General features: G+C 42.6%; 1 protein-coding gene across 3 annotated transcripts in view; it reads left to right on the forward strand.

The window, feature by feature from the left end:
* Nucleotides 1-42: 42 nt before the first annotated feature.
* The window catches only part of LOC101069602 (dedicator of cytokinesis protein 9-like), a 35,605-nt gene continuing 18,081 nt past the window's right edge, over nt 43-17,566 (forward strand). For 2 of the 3 annotated variants that reach the window (XM_029840271.1, XM_029840273.1), the window contains exons 1-6: nt 43-874; nt 11,831-11,947; nt 14,789-14,878; nt 15,785-15,867; nt 16,748-16,817; nt 17,131-17,226. In XM_029840271.1, coding sequence (XP_029696131.1) covers nt 761-874; nt 11,831-11,947; nt 14,789-14,878; nt 15,785-15,867; nt 16,748-16,817; nt 17,131-17,226 — 570 coding nt within the window. In that variant the 5' untranslated portion in view covers nt 43-760. Of the gene's footprint in view, nt 875-9,923; nt 10,319-11,827; nt 11,948-14,788; nt 14,879-15,784; nt 15,868-16,747; nt 16,818-17,130; nt 17,227-17,566 lie in introns of those variants that run through there. The other variant, XM_029840272.1, reaches the window with a different exon arrangement.

Consider the following 17,566-nt stretch of genomic DNA (forward strand, 5'->3'; position numbering starts at 1 on the left):
TGGGCGCAGCGCCTGCTCCTCGCCCCTGCTTGGAAGTTTGTAGCATCACACCGATTGCTACTGTAATATTTGTGTTTGCTCGCGACCTTTCAGTGGCTGTGTAAATAACCGTACGCGGACTTTACAACGCCGCACGGTGGATGGATGAGAGACTGACAAGTCCAGCAGGTGGCGATGTTATCCTGTGCTTTTGAGTAACGCTTTTGTGGCATTTTATTGTGTCGTCATATAACGTCAAGGTAGTATACTGTTATCTGGTACGTTTTACGCCTGTATTGGTGCGACAATCAGGTATGGTACAATAGCGATTACGTAATGATGGCAATCATAGCGGCGGTGTAGACCAGAATAATGTGTGAACACTATCAAGTGGCTGTGGGCGACAAAAACCACAAATAAGATAAGAATCTTATATACAAAAGCCCACACGCTGTTTTTTTAGATACTATTACCGCATCGACGGAGGGGGCGTGTCTGTTGCGAAAGGGCCCCGCACAGACGGGACAGCGTATTCCGGGCTTTGGAAGAATTCGACCAAGATGTTCTCCTCCCGAACCTCTGTTTTTGAGTATTATTAAAGAAAAGTGATTGGAAGTAACAGACTCTTAATGGCAGCGTAACCTGCGCCAGCGTGCGTTTTTACGCACACCGGACGACCCGGGGCGAACCGAACTTCATCCTTTTCATCACCGCTTTGACTGTCAACTTGTCATCTCGGTCTTTTCGGAAGGAGGCTATCCAATGAAAGGTGGACTCCACCATGGCTTGCGCTCCACCCGAAGCGAGGAAGTTTGCCCGGGGTCTCAACAAACCAGGCACCGCCGCAGAGCTGAGGCAGAGCGTCTCGGAAGCTGTCAGGACGTCTGTGATGGTGGTATGGGAAATATGCTGATTTGCTTGTGCCGCTCATAACCACTGAATGACAGCATACCACTGACAGTAGTTTTAGTTTTAACTTCCCTTAATTCAGAAGAAAAATTTGCCTCGGTCCGTGCAGATGCATGCGGACAGCCTCATTCATGATTTATTTGAAAATGGTGGCATTTCCATAATAGTAGTCTGTCGCGTCGTTTGTTGTGTGTCTATGGTTACAACTTTCTTAGAGGGGTTGCCAGGTAACTGAAACATACACCCTCAGCTCATTACACCATAAAGAAAGACCTCATGCACAAGGATCAGCACACTTCTGTCGTTGATGCTGTCATATGATCCAGGCTGGTGCACCTTCCAACCAGATAGGTTACAAACAACAGCTGACAAATAACATTGCTACAGCCTATCAATTATTTTATTTGATTTATTTTCAGAACAACACACATGATGTATATGTGGGTCATGGTTGGATTGTGTTTGGCCATCTTTGCTGATTGATGGGATGTTTATCGTCATTCTAATCTATCTAACCCAGCCTGTTGTTACATAATAATCATCAATAGAACATTTTTGTGCCACTAATGGCTTCCGCTGTCAGCTATGGCCAATTCTTTTACAATCCATCAGTGTGATTACAGGTCTTGTAATAGATTCACATTAATAAAAGCCTTAACTCATTGTGCTTAAGTTAAGTGTCTGAAGTGGTGCTTAAGTTAATACATATTGATGATTAATAGCGCACCAAAGGAATTTTATCTGTAAACATTTGAAAGGATTAAGTGGACTCAGTATTATAATGTACAGTATGTATTTGTTCTGTTGGTGCATGATAGGAGAAGCTCAGGCATTCTGTAGATAGAATGGTGACCCTTAAGTTACTGTGTTTGCTCTGAGGTTGATCGAGGGCCATTACCAAACAATGTAACAGTACAGCTGCTGCATAGTTGACCTGACAGAGCACAGACTGGAATTCAAGCGAAACAATTCAACCAGACAGTAAACGCGACAAACTTGACATAAGCAACCAACAACAGTATAAATCAGACATTTTCTTTTTTCATTTTCTTCAACTTGACAAACCTGCCCATGAACCAGTTCACACAGGCCGATGACTGAGTTTGGGTATGCTGTGCATTTGGTTCCAATTATGTGCACATAGTACGTCTGCAAATAGCATACTTCTCTTGAACCTCTATTTTTGACCACTTAAGGCGCAGCTGTTCCCCTCCACCGTGGAGACTGGCGTGCTTTCATGGTAGAGCTAAACATCCACTATATACTCAACATCAGAGACTTTCCGCCACAGCCCAGCAGAAAGCATGCACACTGGCCTTGGAAAGTGGTAACTCTGATGTGATCAGCTTGATCGTTGGGCCAGAACGTATTCTGCTGCTGTGCAGACATAAAGCATCACTGTAGCACACACATGAATGTCCAGATATTTACTTCACATTCATTCCGCAGCAGCCTTTTCATTTTTGTCTTACCCACAGTGGGTCGGATCGGATCTCGGGGCTGGAGTTAATATTGAATGAGATGATGGTAGGTGTCCCGGCTATTTTTAAACTGCCCTCTCTCTCCTCTGTCACACCAGAACCCCCGAGGGACCATCAATTATGAATAATTGCATATGTGGTAAATCATCTTAAGGCCAGACTGACACCATATTAATGACTGAGTTGTTCACTTGAGCATACTCATGACAGTTCCTTTGGCTGGCTGAAAAGCTCAGTCATAGTTAACAGTGAAGGCTGAGCAGTAAAGACAGCCCCTGAAGTTTTAATAATCACTTCCAACTGTGGGAAATGCTTGCTCAGACAGTTTGTTACCTTTTTTGCTGTATGAGGGAATTTGGTGCACCTTCATAGACGCTATTTAAAATACCTTAAACCTAAGTTTTTCTGCCTTTCACCTTCAGCATGCACATTGACTCTCCTCAGGAGGATTTGGTGTGTTGTCTCTGTTGATCAGGAAAAAACTCTGGCCCAGATAAATTGCAGATTTGTAGTTGATCCTGCGCTGCCGACCCATATCGGCCTCATGATACAGGGGCAGAGATGATGGTGGACCGCCATGGTTGTGGTCGAGTTGTAACTCCTGAGCCACTGCCTCTGATAGCTGAAGAGGGCTTTTCTGTCTGTGCGGTTTCTAGTTCTTCTTTATTTAGCCTGCCTCATTCTCTGTGCCATTACCACCCTTACATTTAAGTAAACACCCCCTCTGTTTTTGGTTCAATGACCAGTCTAGCATGTGAGTGTATACAGGCGGATGCTTTCCTGACAGTTTTGAATTTCTTTTCTTTTTTTAACATGGCTGTGAAGCAGTCTCTGTCCATTGTCAGTTTTGCCATATTCAATAAGCAAAGACAGCTACAATATACTACAATATCATTTTTATCCACAGAAAAAAAAGCTTTTTTTGTGTGAATGCCACACCATTTTTATTGGAGAGGAGACTCAGATTGATTCCTCTACAAGCTATATTATTAATGTGACTGCATAATACAACTTCAGGGATGCAAATGAGCACTTCAAATGTGCTTATACTGCCTGAGATGTGCTGTAAAGTCTGTGCACTGCCCCGGCATAATGTTAAAACCATGCCATTGATTTATGGTGACCCTGGCCTTAATTTCTGCCTGATTTACAAAACAGTTGCCATTTCATTCAGAAATGTAGCAGGCCTTGTCTGCAGAAATTGGGTAGTGACCATAAAGCAAATTTTCTGACCCATTTGACACAACTGCACATCCAATTCTCTGTAGTATCTGTACACTATAGCAATCAACCTGCAGGATGGAAATCCTGGTTCCTCAAGAATGCTTCCACATGAAAGGTTAGCCTCATATATACAGTAGTTACAATTGCTAAACTTAAGGAAAAAAAAGACAAAGGCACTGTCAGAGTCCCAGTTTTGGTCATTATTGTTTTTATTAGCCTTTGAGAGTATTGAATGTAGTCCAAACCTCATGCTGGGACACTGAGATCCTGTTCTAGTCTGCCAAACTACCTGCAGGCCTTTCGTGAAACACTCAAATCAGAATCCAAATCACACGAGACCATCCCAGATTGAACTGTTCCATTCATTATTATTAACTTAAATTTAGCTCCCAAATGAAACTACTGATCTATTTGCCAAGATGAAGAAAAATCAGTCGCACATTTAAATCCATTATGGGGACATGAGGGACACTTGTGAAGGACACGTCCATCAATCTCTGCTGACACGCACCATTACACTCTTTAATGAGTGGTTTAATCCATCTTTCATGCCTAAAAATTACAGCAGTCAGTAGACTCGTGATAGGTTGGTGCTGCATTTCTGTGACAGAGACCATATTTGTTACTGGCAGACAGATGCAGCAACAGAATGAGATTTGAGAGATTGCTATCAAAGTTTGGGAAAAGATGCTACCTGAGGTAATTTATGTACACTGAGATTTATTCACTGATGAGCTAAACCAAACCCACAAAAAAGGGCTTACAATGAGAGGAAACTGAACAGAACAAGTCACCACTAAATGAGAAATTTCAGACTTTTGAAGATAGTAGTGTAATTCCAGAAGTCCTGAACCACTTCCTGAAAAAACCCTCTAATTATGCTGTATACAAGTTCCTCCCCTTTATTTAAATAGCTGCACAGCACCCGAATTGCTTAACATTTATTGCTCAGTTTTCCAAAGGTTTTGTAGAAGAATATATATATATATATGTTCCCCACCTGTACTCCAATGTTGCCATTGGAATGAATGAGCAGAGATTTAGAGAAGCATAAATTTGTATTCTTCTAAATGCAAAGTTGAGGATCTCATTCACTTAATTGAAATTAGTCAAAATTGCCAGTTTAAATGTGTTTCATGGCAATTCTCTCACTGTCTGCAAAACATTTTCCTCTGCTACTTTTCATTAAACAAATAAATCTTGGCTGTCATGCAATCACTTGAAACCTTTCCTTGCTGCACATGTTCTCCAGGTCATGTCACAGTATGTGTTTGGCAAAGCTTCCACAGTCAGCCCCTCCCTGGGCATTTGCACAGGCTTGCAGCTTGCATGACATCATTTTGTTGTGATTTAATGTTGTGGACCTCAATTTTAAAAAAAAATAAAAAATAAAAAAAACATGCTGTAAGAGGAATTTTCTGGCTCCTTTTCTAATGAGTCATCGCGCCTCAGTGTTGCTGCAGTAACAAGAGTGACCTGTGGGGGGCAGCAGTTTTGCACAACGATAAGAATTGTTTTTGAGCCCAGAAATGTCCAGAAATCTTCTACTTAGAATGTAACTGGAGTAAACACGCCATAATTGCTTTGGCTTCCAACACTTTCAGTGTTTGTACTTTAGAAAGACTCTTTAATTGCATTATGGAAAATTGATCTGATGATTCTCTTTGCTCTTTTTTGCTGCAGCATCAATTTAAAAAATCTAATTTCCTCAACTGCTGGTCGAGTATGAACACCAGACTTGTGCAGAACCTGAAGCAACTTCTCTGAATAATTTGGATGAATAATTTTATGGATGTAAATCAGCTCACATCTATGCTTCAGCCAAAAGGATCTGAGGATGTTTAAATGAGCTGATGTTTTACAGCATTTGTCCTGGTTGTCCTATGAGGACATGTCACATGACTGATCAGTCCAATGGGTTAAGAGCTTTGGGCAAGCCACAGCAGGTCAAGACAAGTTAAATTATTCCTTTTAATGTCGTGTAAGTGACATCAGCAGAATGACTGCAGAGAGGGAGAGAGAGAGAGAGTGTGTGTGTGTGTGTGTGTGTGTGTGTGTGTGTGTGTGTGTGTGTGTGAGTGTGTGTGTGTGCCCGGCTGGTTTTACTGTTGACAAAGCCCATTCAGAGAAATGACTAAGCTGTAAGGTAAGGGAGGGAGAGAAAGTGAAGGGGATAGGAAGGAGAGAGTGATGGAGCGAGGCTGAGAAAAGAGGGAGGGGGAGAAAGAGAAAGAGAAGGAGGGGGAGAGGGGAGCGCCTCAGCATCCTTCAACGGAAAGAAGTAGGAAAGAAGAGTCAGAGAGTCGACGCCCAGCTCTGAATGAGCAGCTTCTCTGTGCTCGCTCATCCCTTCAGAGGACACGACTCAGCTGTCTTTGCTGAAGATAGCGGCTGTGATTTAAGGGGACCGTCGGTGATATGGGAGATTAGAGACCTGGAAAGACCTCTTTCTTTATGTGGAAGAGGTCGAGGTTGAGGGATCAAGAGTAATCAAGGTGGTTTGTACTTGGGCTCTTTTCTCCTGCCGCTGGTGGCACAATGGGATGCACCACTAGCACGGTACTGTTGGAGGGGTTGCGCTCCATCCTTGAGAGAAACTGTGGCTACATTAAGGGGGCGGCGATAGAGCATGGCGCTCTGGAAGAGGAAGAGGAAATACTGAGTCTGAGGGGATCACAGCTCTGGATTCCCACCACTGCTCTGGTAAACCCATTTTGACATTACGTCCTTACTCCCACATGTTTGAGGAATTTGAAACAAGCTTCCACTTATTTAAACTGAGATCGTATACCTTTAGTTGCATTTCTAATTTAAACCCACAAAACAATTCAGGATATACAGCATTGTTCATACTAGAGCTGTAAAGTAAATAGCGTAAAGAATCGTCAGATAAAACTTGTGTTGCTATAAGTTTCAGCAGAATTTTTCAGCTAACAAGCTCCCCGAGGAACTAAATTGATTATATCCTGCAGTAACCCCTGATCACATGATTACCAGGGTAGCATATTAAAAGCATGTCTAAAACATTGGGCCGTGAAGGAATGTGAAATTACATCTCAGGCTTTGCAAGTTTACTTTTGCTGAGCATGGAAAAGTGTAATCCTTGTCTTGGAAATTTCCCTTGCCCATTTTGTCATGCTGTCTTGCAATTTCACTCTGCAAGGCTACACTGAGCTAATTACACTGGGTCGGCTCCATTAGCCCACAAGTTGTTATGTTATGTAAGAAATTTAGTGGGCAATCAATAACAAGGATGTTAATTTGGATAGTGAACACTGAGTCAAGGACGGTCAATGCAGCCATTAACACTTGTGAACACAGCATTTCCTCTACAACCCTCAAGCTTTGGTTGGCCTCTAACACAATAAGGTACCTGTGCAGTAGCAACATTTCCTTCAGTAGATGTATGTCGGTCTCACAAAGTGTTGATTGTGGTATTTACGTGTGCAATTCGTGATAACAAACTGCTTTGGTTTATTTTTTAAACCCTTTACACTATTATAGCCATACCAGAGGTTTTGTAAATCACTCAAACGCAGATAAAAGGTTCTGAATAAGAAGAAGTAGGACTGTTTTCCCTCTTTGGGTTCAACATTTTACTCACCATTCTGAGGAGTCAATCTGAAAACAAACTCACAAGTCACTTTTTCCAGCCTGTTTTGTTTCTCTTGAATGTGGAAAAAGTTGATCCCACCTGGTTTAAGAGGATTTTGCATTACACAGCCTTTACTGCCCTTGAGAGTTCTTACGTCATAAAGAAATGTGTCTTTCATGTCAGATTTGTTTCCTCTTTATTACCTGTAGCACCAGCATAATGTAATTGAGAACAGAGCAGTGAAATGAATTCTTTGATTCAAAGAAATTCTCCTTTCTTATTGGGAACATTGACTCCAGAACTACTTGTACCTTACATCTTCTAATATAACAAATGGGGAAAAAATATGTTGATACATCCAGTAAACCATTTTTTCTATCTATTCCTAGACAGAGGGAGGAAGAGGGAACTAATGTAAGGGGGAAGTTTCTTTCTTCATTTCGGGCAACACCCTCACACTTTCTGTCCCCTGGGTTCCTGCAGCAATCATCAGCCCCCAAAAATGACATCAACAGGCTCTTACGCAAGTCTCTGAAGGTTGTGTGACGCGCTAGATGTATGTATGTGTGTCCCCTGAGAAGGGCGTGGACAGCACACGTGTCCTAATTGGTTCAAGCTGTGTAAAAACAAATGGATGCTGTAATTCTTTCCCCTCCTACTCCCACTCACCCGATGTAAAACGGGGTTTTCTGCATGTCAGGCTCTGGAGCAGATCCCCCCTGCAAACTCGTTAACTGTCCCATCACCCCATACAGACACATACAAAGTCACACAACCTCGTGGTGCACTTGGCATGGCATCGGGGATAGCTCGAAGAAGCGTGAGTGCTGAGAGTGAATGAAGCAGAATGACCTCAGTGCAGCCTCCCTGGGCCTTTGACAAGAGGATGATTATCACGCCGAGCTGGTGACGCTGTCACTGAGGCCTCTGCAGGACTGCAGGGAGACGGTCCACTCAGCAGTCCGTTACAGAATAAGGCCAGCTGAAGGACAGGAGCCTCATATGTTGGACTCCTTCACCCATAGGCTTCTTCTGTAGACTTTAAATGTGAAGAGATATTAGAAGAAACCAAAGAAAGTCCAGACTTTTTGAAGCCAAGTGTTCCCTTCGACCTGAATGGCGGAGAACATTCATCGCTATTTTGGCTCAAGTCCAAATGTTCAAGACCTGGAATCTTAAAAGGTAGCTGACTCCTGTATATTTTACAGAAGATCAGTTTAACCTGCAAATCCATCCTTTTCAGTGTCACAGCCTCTGCACAGCTTCCTGTGTTTGTAGAAGAAGTTCTCTCTCTGAATGGTGCGTTTCAGCTCGATCCTTTGAAGAGAGTACAGTTAAAACATTATGCTAATTAAGAACAGTGCCTCACACATCAGAGAACCCTGCCGTGTTAGAATGAAACACACACAGACACACACGTCCTTTGTGAGAGTGATGGCTCCGAACGAGACGCAGTGGCCTTTGAAGTCCTCGCTTCCCTGACGTCGCAGCATCCCCCTTTATTCTGTGCGAGAGAGCCCAGCCTCGATTCCTATGGATCTAATTGGATGAGTTTTAATCGCGCTTGTTGATTCAGCATCTCGTAAACATCTGTGTTGTTTGCAAGTTGTGTATAATGTAGCATTAGAGAGGGGGAAAACCTTCCCAAAAACAAGGATTTGCATTAATTTGCCCACAGTAATTCCAGACTGGAAAACTTTAAATGTCATCATTCTGAAATGCACTCTCAGATATGAAACAGCTGAGCCAAGGCGTCTTCTCTGCTTAAAGATTAAAGGCTGGTAATTCTCTGTAGGGACCGACTCTAAATAGATGGAGAAATGAAAGCAACACAAACTGTCCCAAAGCAGCAGGAGTGTGTGTGTGTGTGTGTGTGTGTGTGTGTGTGTGTGTGTGTGTGTGTGTGTGTGTGTGTGTGTGTGTGTATAGAGCTCAATAAGGGGAATTTGTGTGTTTTATCTGACCTGCTGTGGTTGTTGCTGCAGTGCAGGAAGAGTTCAAAGACCAGTCGATGTGGAATAGAACTTCGACGCAGATCAAGTCTTCTCAACGTGGCCAGTACACTTTCCTGTTAATACAGTTTTGGACACATTAGGAGACACCTCTCAGTAGAAAATCCATAAATTGTAACATTCAGCATTACAGTGCGGGAAAAATATAGGTTCTTTGTATGTTACAGTCTTTTTGGGTTACAGGGATAAGTGACCTTTCCTCTGAGATTTAAGGCAGTTCAGTTCCATTTTGTCTCCTGGTCCAGATTTGGGGGTTTTGTAGCAATTGCAGCAAAGACAAATAGTTGGGAAAACGTTTTAGTGTAATTTCATATCAGTCACGTTGATGATGGATGAGGTATCAGTAAAAACTGATCCTGGTGTGCAGACATCCACACCCTGTGTCTGCACTGGGCTTACCTGGAATCCAGTGGAACAACAATTTCATGTTTGAAGGTGTGTTCATCTTAGATGATCCAAGTCCAAAGGGAGTTCAGAAAGAATTGCCAGGGTTAGTTTAGGATGAGTTTCCTTTAAAAGCAAAGAAACTGAAATGTGCTTTCAAAAATGTTTGGAGATACCTGCTGCATCGATTTCTTTGCAGTATGGTGTCCGAATATTTTCCCTAAATATAGAGACCAATTTTTGACCTGTGGGCTCCCATTTGGTCCTATTTTCATTAGGCAGGTGGAGCAGGCACATTAAATCATGATCACTGGGCCTCTTTTACATTTTTAATGTGGGAGTGGTTGGTTTCATCTCCCCTCCTCTTTGTGCAGAGCACATTCTGTATTGTACATGAAAAAACATCCACACACTCCACAGCTGCACAGCTGCGAGGGTGGGAGGGGCCCCATGCGTCTGATGAGACACGGAGGCAGCAGAGAGGGATCTATTGTGAGGGGATCTCACCGGAGGCTCAGCAGAGCCCTCTTACCATTCACGCTCCGTGGTGTCATGGCAGCTCGGTAGTTGGGAGGTTCACACCTGGTCGACAGGTCAGACAGGCAAGACGGATGACCATGCAGGGCCGCGCGGGCAAGGCTCCCAAGAGGGAGATGGTGATTGAGTCCCCGCAGCAGTACAAGTGCCTGGCTGAGATTGAGGCAGAGGTGGAACCTGGGTCGCAGGTGGCAGGGGTAAGTGAAGAAGTATATCTGAAAACTCCAGTCCAACAAATGTTGGCTGGAGGGTTTTGTGAGTGGATTTAATAGAAATAGCGACTTCAGGGTAGACATCTCCAGGGGACTGCATGCTGATTGTTGTCAGGAAAGTGAAAGACTTGTGGCTCCTGCTGATTATTAACTGCTGCTGGGCATGTCTGCCAGACTGCTAATCTGACTGCACATGGAATCTTCACAGTGACAAAGATGTAATGGCTTGGAATTTCAGAGCAACACTGTCATTTTTATTTATTTGTTTTGCTTGGCCTCTGTGACCTTTCCTTGAAAGTCACCCTCTTCTTTATCAGCCGTGAATGTTAAACTTTCAATAGTTTTTGCGTTTCTCCAACAACGTGGAATAATAATATCCCATCCTGCTCATTATCTTCTCTCTGAATCATCCATTTGCAAACCTGGACTGACCCTTTTCTACTTATCAGATGATCTTTACGTCCTAAAGGCTGAGCGAGATGGAGGGATATTTTCATTACATCATCGGGGGGATTGGCTTGGACCAATGAAAACGTAAATCTGTGTTTTGACATCTGTTTAATTGGCCCGAGTTTATTATGTGTTCACTGGAATCAGACCAAAAGGCTAATCCAAATAATCAGGATCACAGGGCCATGCGTGGTAGACACATTCAGACATGGGAACTAAGACATGCACTGACGAATGGGTGCACACTTTTTATAAGCGAGTAAAATCTAGGAATTTGAGCTCAGAGAATTGTTCCCTCAATCTTTCAAAATGTCTATTTTACCAACAATTAAGTGAATTTTCTTCGGTAATTTTGTGTGTTGGCTGGGAACATGCAAGTATGCTGTGCTGAAGAACAACAGGACTCTGCTAAAGCTTCGCTTCAAATGGATCAAAGTGTTCACTACTTACTTCACACCAGAATTTCTTGACACGTGTTTGTCATATGTGAAGAACCAGCTTCAGATATCACAGCCACGGTTGTTTGGGGAGGAATCCCTCAGGTCTTTCCTGTGGAATGTTGGAGCTGACATCTGCTGAGCCGGTGGATTTTATCATGAGCTGGGATCCACTATCTTTCCTTGGGCTGAGAATGAATTCTTACAACGCCCTCTCTGTAAGAATGTAGCCTGAGAAGGAACCACAGGATCCACGTCTGGATGTTATATCCTCCAAGTTTTTACTTTGGAGTTTGTAACTCATGAGATCATGACAGGGTGACTGGTACCAGTGCGTGCACACACTCAAACATGCACGCACTTGTGCATGCATTTAGCGTTATCTCCTCATCTAGTGTCTGCTTGTCTTAATCCACATTCATCTCGGTCTCGGTGCCTGAACCTCGTACTGGTGTGAATAGACAATAGCAACTCATTGTCTGTGTGGTCACTTCCACCCTTTCACTGATACTATTATTAGTAGTGCAGCTCCAGTCGATCAACAAGTACACTAGCTATCAGTTCACCTCACCGCAAGAGGTTGATCCCATGTTCTCACCTTTTATTGGAGGTCAAGCCGAAGATCATAGAACCTCTGGACTACGAGAATGTGATTCTTCAGAGGAAGACTCAGATCATCAGCGACGCTCTCCGGGACATGCTGCAGTTCCCCAACGATGACTTCCAGGTAAGATGTGCAGATAATAAGCTTTTACGCCTTAGCTATAAATTATTTTTCCTCTTATGGGTAAAAATTTGACTGTTTTCTTCATCATAACATGGTGACCTTTACTTCTGTTCATGTGGAGAAATCATTGCATCAGGACATACTTTTCAGCAGCTTTAAATCCTTGTTCTCACCCATAGTCACAACTCGTTTCAGTCACATAAACATTTTTAAGTAGGGAAACACTCGGTCGCACAGCGACCTCCAGTTTCCAACTCCTCCCACATGAGCAGATTCAAACACCACATGTTCTCAGTGGGTTGTTCACACTACAGTTGTAATTCTGAGAAATATATAAAGTGGGTGAGATAAAAGTAGGCGGGATGATGAATACTTCTCAGATGGTCTGATGAGGTAGGAGTTAAACCTTATGCTATAAAAGGAGATTTTGGGTTGTCATGATCTGTACCAAGTGGTGCAGCTGAACTGGAGGAGGAATCGCCCATTCTGTCCTGTTGTACCAAAACATCCCAACACACACACACAATTTAGTCAAAGGTCATGCAAGCAACAGTGGAGGTTGAAGCCCCCCCCCAATGGTTTCCATGGGAGCTGCTCAGTTGGATAGTGATAAATGAGAATGGCTGAAGTGACCTAAACTAGAACTTGGCTCAGTTAAATGACACAGCCCAGATTCAAGTGCCTGTTTGTTAATTGTTGGGGGCTAAACCTGTCATGTGTTGATGATTTGGAATCACCGTGGATTATCTTCAGTGGTCTGCAGTAATGCTAGTTCATTGCATGTGCAAGTGCTGCAGCCTCATTGAGCTGATTAATGAGGGTTATATTATAGACACAGATGTCTGTCATCTACACTAATGTTTTAATGTTGACTCGTGCACCGACTGTATGTTATCTTTAGCCCATTGGCTAATAAACACCAATATGCTGTTTCTGTTCGAAGAAATTGAAAGACTTTGTAAACATTGCAGCTCCTTGGTTGACAGATATCATAGGGCTCCACTCGCCTTTGAGAACAGCAGTGAAAATACCAAAAGGCTTGCTTTCATCTTGTTTTTCATCAATTTTACGTAAATTTGGGTTAAATTTGAAGTGTATTTTGAAATTTTGTGTCATTAACTGTACAAAAGCCAACATATCTCAGCCGCCCTCTAGTGGCTGACTTTGGTACACGTAATTAGCTCCTCCTGTACCATTTTAATAGCAATTTTTAATCAATATCACGTCATAATTGATGGAAGCTCCTCCAACACACAGTTGACAATCACCAGTACAAATGAAAATACCCTTTTTTCCTCCTGTTGTATCCACTTGAAGCCCTCACAGATCAGTATATTTCATACCACTTGCGTGCCTTTTTTATTAAATTTGGGCCAGACTGTGGTGGGAAATCTCCCCATGTACAGTCAAGTTCTCAACTATTTCCCAATCCTTCAATGATGAGTGAGTGGTTTCCTTTGCAGGGTTGTCTGCAGTGCACAGCTATTAGTGAATGTGCATGTGCTCAGGAGACCTAGCCCTTCAATTTGTCTGACCAGCCACATGTTTTACATCATTGAGGTTTGAGAAAAAGGGAGGGGGGATCTGTCCAGACTGGAGAGTCTAGCATGTATGTTTCCTGGACGCACAGTCACACACATTGTGCGTGAAACCTTAAAATACCTCTCTTTTGGGAAGAAAAAGTGATAGCTTAAAGCACCACATTAAATTAACTTACCCAGCGTACAGATTCATCATTGGACATTGGGATTTAACTTTGATCAGTGTATCTAAAGAGATTTTGATTCACCACAGATCCTACAATTTTTATATATTGTACACATGCAATCATGGAGCGTTTTTAATGTCCTCTCTGCAGGCATACATTCATCCTATCTTCCCTGCGGTGTGCAAACTCCAGTCTTTTTAGAACTGATGGAAATCATTTTAATTGGCAGGCAGCAATTTTTAACTATTAACTGACAGTGGTGGCATGCGAGTGGCTGTTTAAATCTGCATGTTGTCCATATAGACCATTTGCCTTGTGCACCACACAAATGCTTAAGCTGAGGGGAGATTTTGTTGCCGAAGCCTTTGCACTGTAAACCAAAGTGACCTTATTTTACATGAGTTTAATTTCATCTTGACACAGATTATATGACTGAAGTCTGGGCTTCTGGGATACTTTTTGCTCCGCTGCACACTGAGTTACAGCAGACAACTAAAGGCAGAGGTCCACTGACTACTCATTAGTGTAAGAGTAGGAGTTTTCTCACTAAACTAGGTCGCTGTGCCGCTGTTTCTAGTTGCTTTTTTGGGTTAAGTTGAAGAAGAGAACTGTGGAGTGGGTGCAATAGCTTCTGCAACATTCCATAGCCTGATTGGTTTGCCAGTCTTGATGCCCCGGGGCACATTTGCTCTTCAGTTATGGATATTCAATCTCTTCGTTCTACTTACATTCTTTTAATAAGGCTAGCAGTAGCAAGATTTTGAACCCAAAAATGACTTTTTCTCTGTAGCACTTTTAATCGTTTTATTTTCACGGTTTAATGTCATTTAAAAGAACCACAGTAACAATGTTATGTGTGATAACAGTGAATAAAAGTTAATATGGTAAGACTCTTGATACAGTAGAATTATTTTCTTTGTGGCTTAAACTGCATAGGCTATCCAACTGAGACCTGATGGAAAGATAATGTGACATGAAAACTAGTAATATAAGTGTAGTTCATCAGGAACCGTGGCTCTTTTAAACTCTTTTAAAGTGTCAGACAGGGAATTAGTACAAATCATTACTATTGTCATTGATTTTTAAGCTGTATCATTATATGATGTTTGAGCATTTTTCCTTTCTCTTCTCAGATCTCGACACTCAGGCGCCAGGGCCGGACTCTGTTCTCCACTGTGCCAGAGACAGCTGGGAAAGAAGCGCATTCCCTGTTTGTCCAAGAGGTAAAACTAATATATACCTGGCCATAAGCCTGCTATGTCCATTCTTCCACCATCTAAGGCTCTCTGCAGTGACTGAAGCCCCTCTTTATCCTTTTGTTAGGAGCACGGCCACGTTTGCTCTCCTTTCACCCAACTGGAGCTGTGCCTCGCACAGCCCAAATACCCACCAAAAATGAGAGGAGCCAAGCTAAGAATGGCTTTTTTGTCCACAGATAAAACAAAGTTGATAAGATTTAAGAAAAGGCTTTAGCAGAAAAATGTTTTCACCGCTCTCCTGAGATGGAGATTAAGAAAAATCAATATGTTTTTATACCAAATCATTGCTCTTAGCCCTTAGATGAACCCACGTTTGCGTCCTCCGCCCTCCCTGTTTCCTGACAACGCAGACAAATCGGCCACAGATGGAATCTGCAGTTCATTGGTGGTTCACATCATGTTGTTTCAGAGGAGCGGCGTGCAGGGGTGTTTTAGGAGCTGCTTGATCAAACCTGATAGGGGATAGTCCCCTTTGACTGCAGCCAGGAATTACGTCATCGCTACAGCACATCTGGAGCTGCCGCCTACCAATGAAAATGTATCTTATTTAAATTTACTTGAACACTATTCATCGGCTGTCTAAGCACACACATCTGAAACCTCTGTGGTATTGATTTGACCCACAAACCAAGTATTACGGCTGTCAAACACTATTCCTGCTGATGAGAACATTCAAATCAATTGAAGTCCACAGAAGCCCATTCTCAGAAACAAAGAGGCCCTGGATGCAAATCAAATATTCATCCATTTTTTTTTCAGGTTATACGAGTAACCTGAGTCTGCGTATCTGGAGAATGTACTTAAATACAAGCCTGAATGAGCTGCTGTTAAAATGACCCCCCACACGCTCTCCACCGTCTGTTTCTGCAGTGCATCAAAACCTACAAATCTGACTGGCATGTGGTCAATTACAAGTACGAGGAATATTCTGGAGACTTCCGCCAGCTCCCAAAGTAAGTGCATTATCAACTGTTGTGCTGAAACAACTCTTACTGGCTGCTTCCTGTTGATCCTAAATGTCTTATTGTTCTTTTTCCTTAATCTGTTATTCATAATTGAACCTGATCGTAACCCTTCGCACCCTAAAAAAATCAAGTTCGCTAAATTTAAATGGGGATGATTTGAATCTTCCTTCACTCCTGTTTCATTTTACAATGATGTGTTTTATCTGCCACAAAAAGTCATGGAAAGGACATTTTGAGTCTCACTGTTGTGCACTGCCAGCAGCCTTTGTTTATAGTGGAGAGGCTGCTTTACTCAGATCTCTAGAAAGACGGAAATTTGCAGCTCGGAGCTCTTCCATGACAACAATAGGAGACTTCCTATGTTTTTCCACCGAGGATAAGCGCAGCTATTCTGGTTCGGCTCTTGATTGACGCCATTTAAGTTCAAAGGATATCCCACAATGCCTTGTGTGTCCTCAGTGGAGCGCTTTCCTTGAGGACAGGAATGCTCTTCACAGATGTTGAACCTCATGCTAAAACATTGTTGAGTAAAAACTGTAGACAGGATCTGGCCCTGACCTTGACCCAGTATATCCTGGAAGCAACCCAGAACAAGCTGGGGCTTGTCAAGTTAACAGGCAAAAAGTCAGTCAGAAATAATCCGGAAATCTTTTTTCTGTTTTTTCAGATTAAGGCTGTTAAGGAGCTAAATCATTACACATGTTTTCGTAGCATTGTGGGATGTTAATATTGCTCTTCTCGAGTTCACCGTAATATTGAAATGTGTCTTTTAATTGGCTAAAAACAGACTGCAGTTGTAGCATTAATCAAACAAGGGATAAGCTGATTTCTGTAAATAATCAATGCTTCACTCTCTCTGTGCTTTCAGCAAGGTGTTGAGACCAGAGAAACTGGCTGCTCACCTCTTTGAGGTGGATGAAGATGTGGAGAAGGATGAGGTCAGTCAGCTGATTAGAAACAAGCTAACCTCTAAATTGAGTATTCCCTGCACAGGTATTTTCACTACATAGTCAGGTCCATTAATCGGCTACAGGCATCCATTTAGCTACAGGCTGGTGAATTTAATGGACACCATCCTGACTGAATATGGGCAGGGTTGGTCATAATTAGGAGCCTTCTTCTCAGGATTCAGCTGAAAGTCAACAAATTCTCACTGACCTCGTCTGTAGACAGCAGATTTAAAAGCTCCCAACAAAACATGTTTAAAAAAACATGTTTGTAATAAAATGTGATATTTTTTCCGCCCCATAGGACACAGCGTCCCTCGGATCTCAGAAGGGAGGAGTGTCCAAACATGGCTGGCTCTACAAGGGCAACATGAACAGTGCAATTAGTGTTACCATGCGGGTAGGTGCACCTGTCAAACTGAAAGAAACCTACACGGCTGCTTTCTCAACATTGTTAACCGTTAGTGACTCTAAATGTGACATCAACTAGTGCAAAAACACAATTTGAATTCGTGTTTGCACGAGAAGTGTTCTTGGGCCTGTTAAAACAATTTCATCCATCTTCTCCGTAGCTGGAAAAGTAACACAAGATGCCGCTAGTTTTATGTAGCGTAGGACTTTTGGACAACTTAGAGGTGGTATCCTTTTGATTTTTCTCCTTTACTTGTGTAATTAAGATAAGATTTTAGGGACGGGAGCACATAAATATATGCTTTCACATGCTCTGGCATTATGGTATT

Source organism: Takifugu rubripes, chromosome 8 (genome assembly GCF_901000725.2).
Source record: "Takifugu rubripes chromosome 8, fTakRub1.2, whole genome shotgun sequence".
Classification (NCBI taxonomy): Eukaryota; Metazoa; Chordata; class Actinopteri; order Tetraodontiformes; family Tetraodontidae; genus Takifugu; species Takifugu rubripes.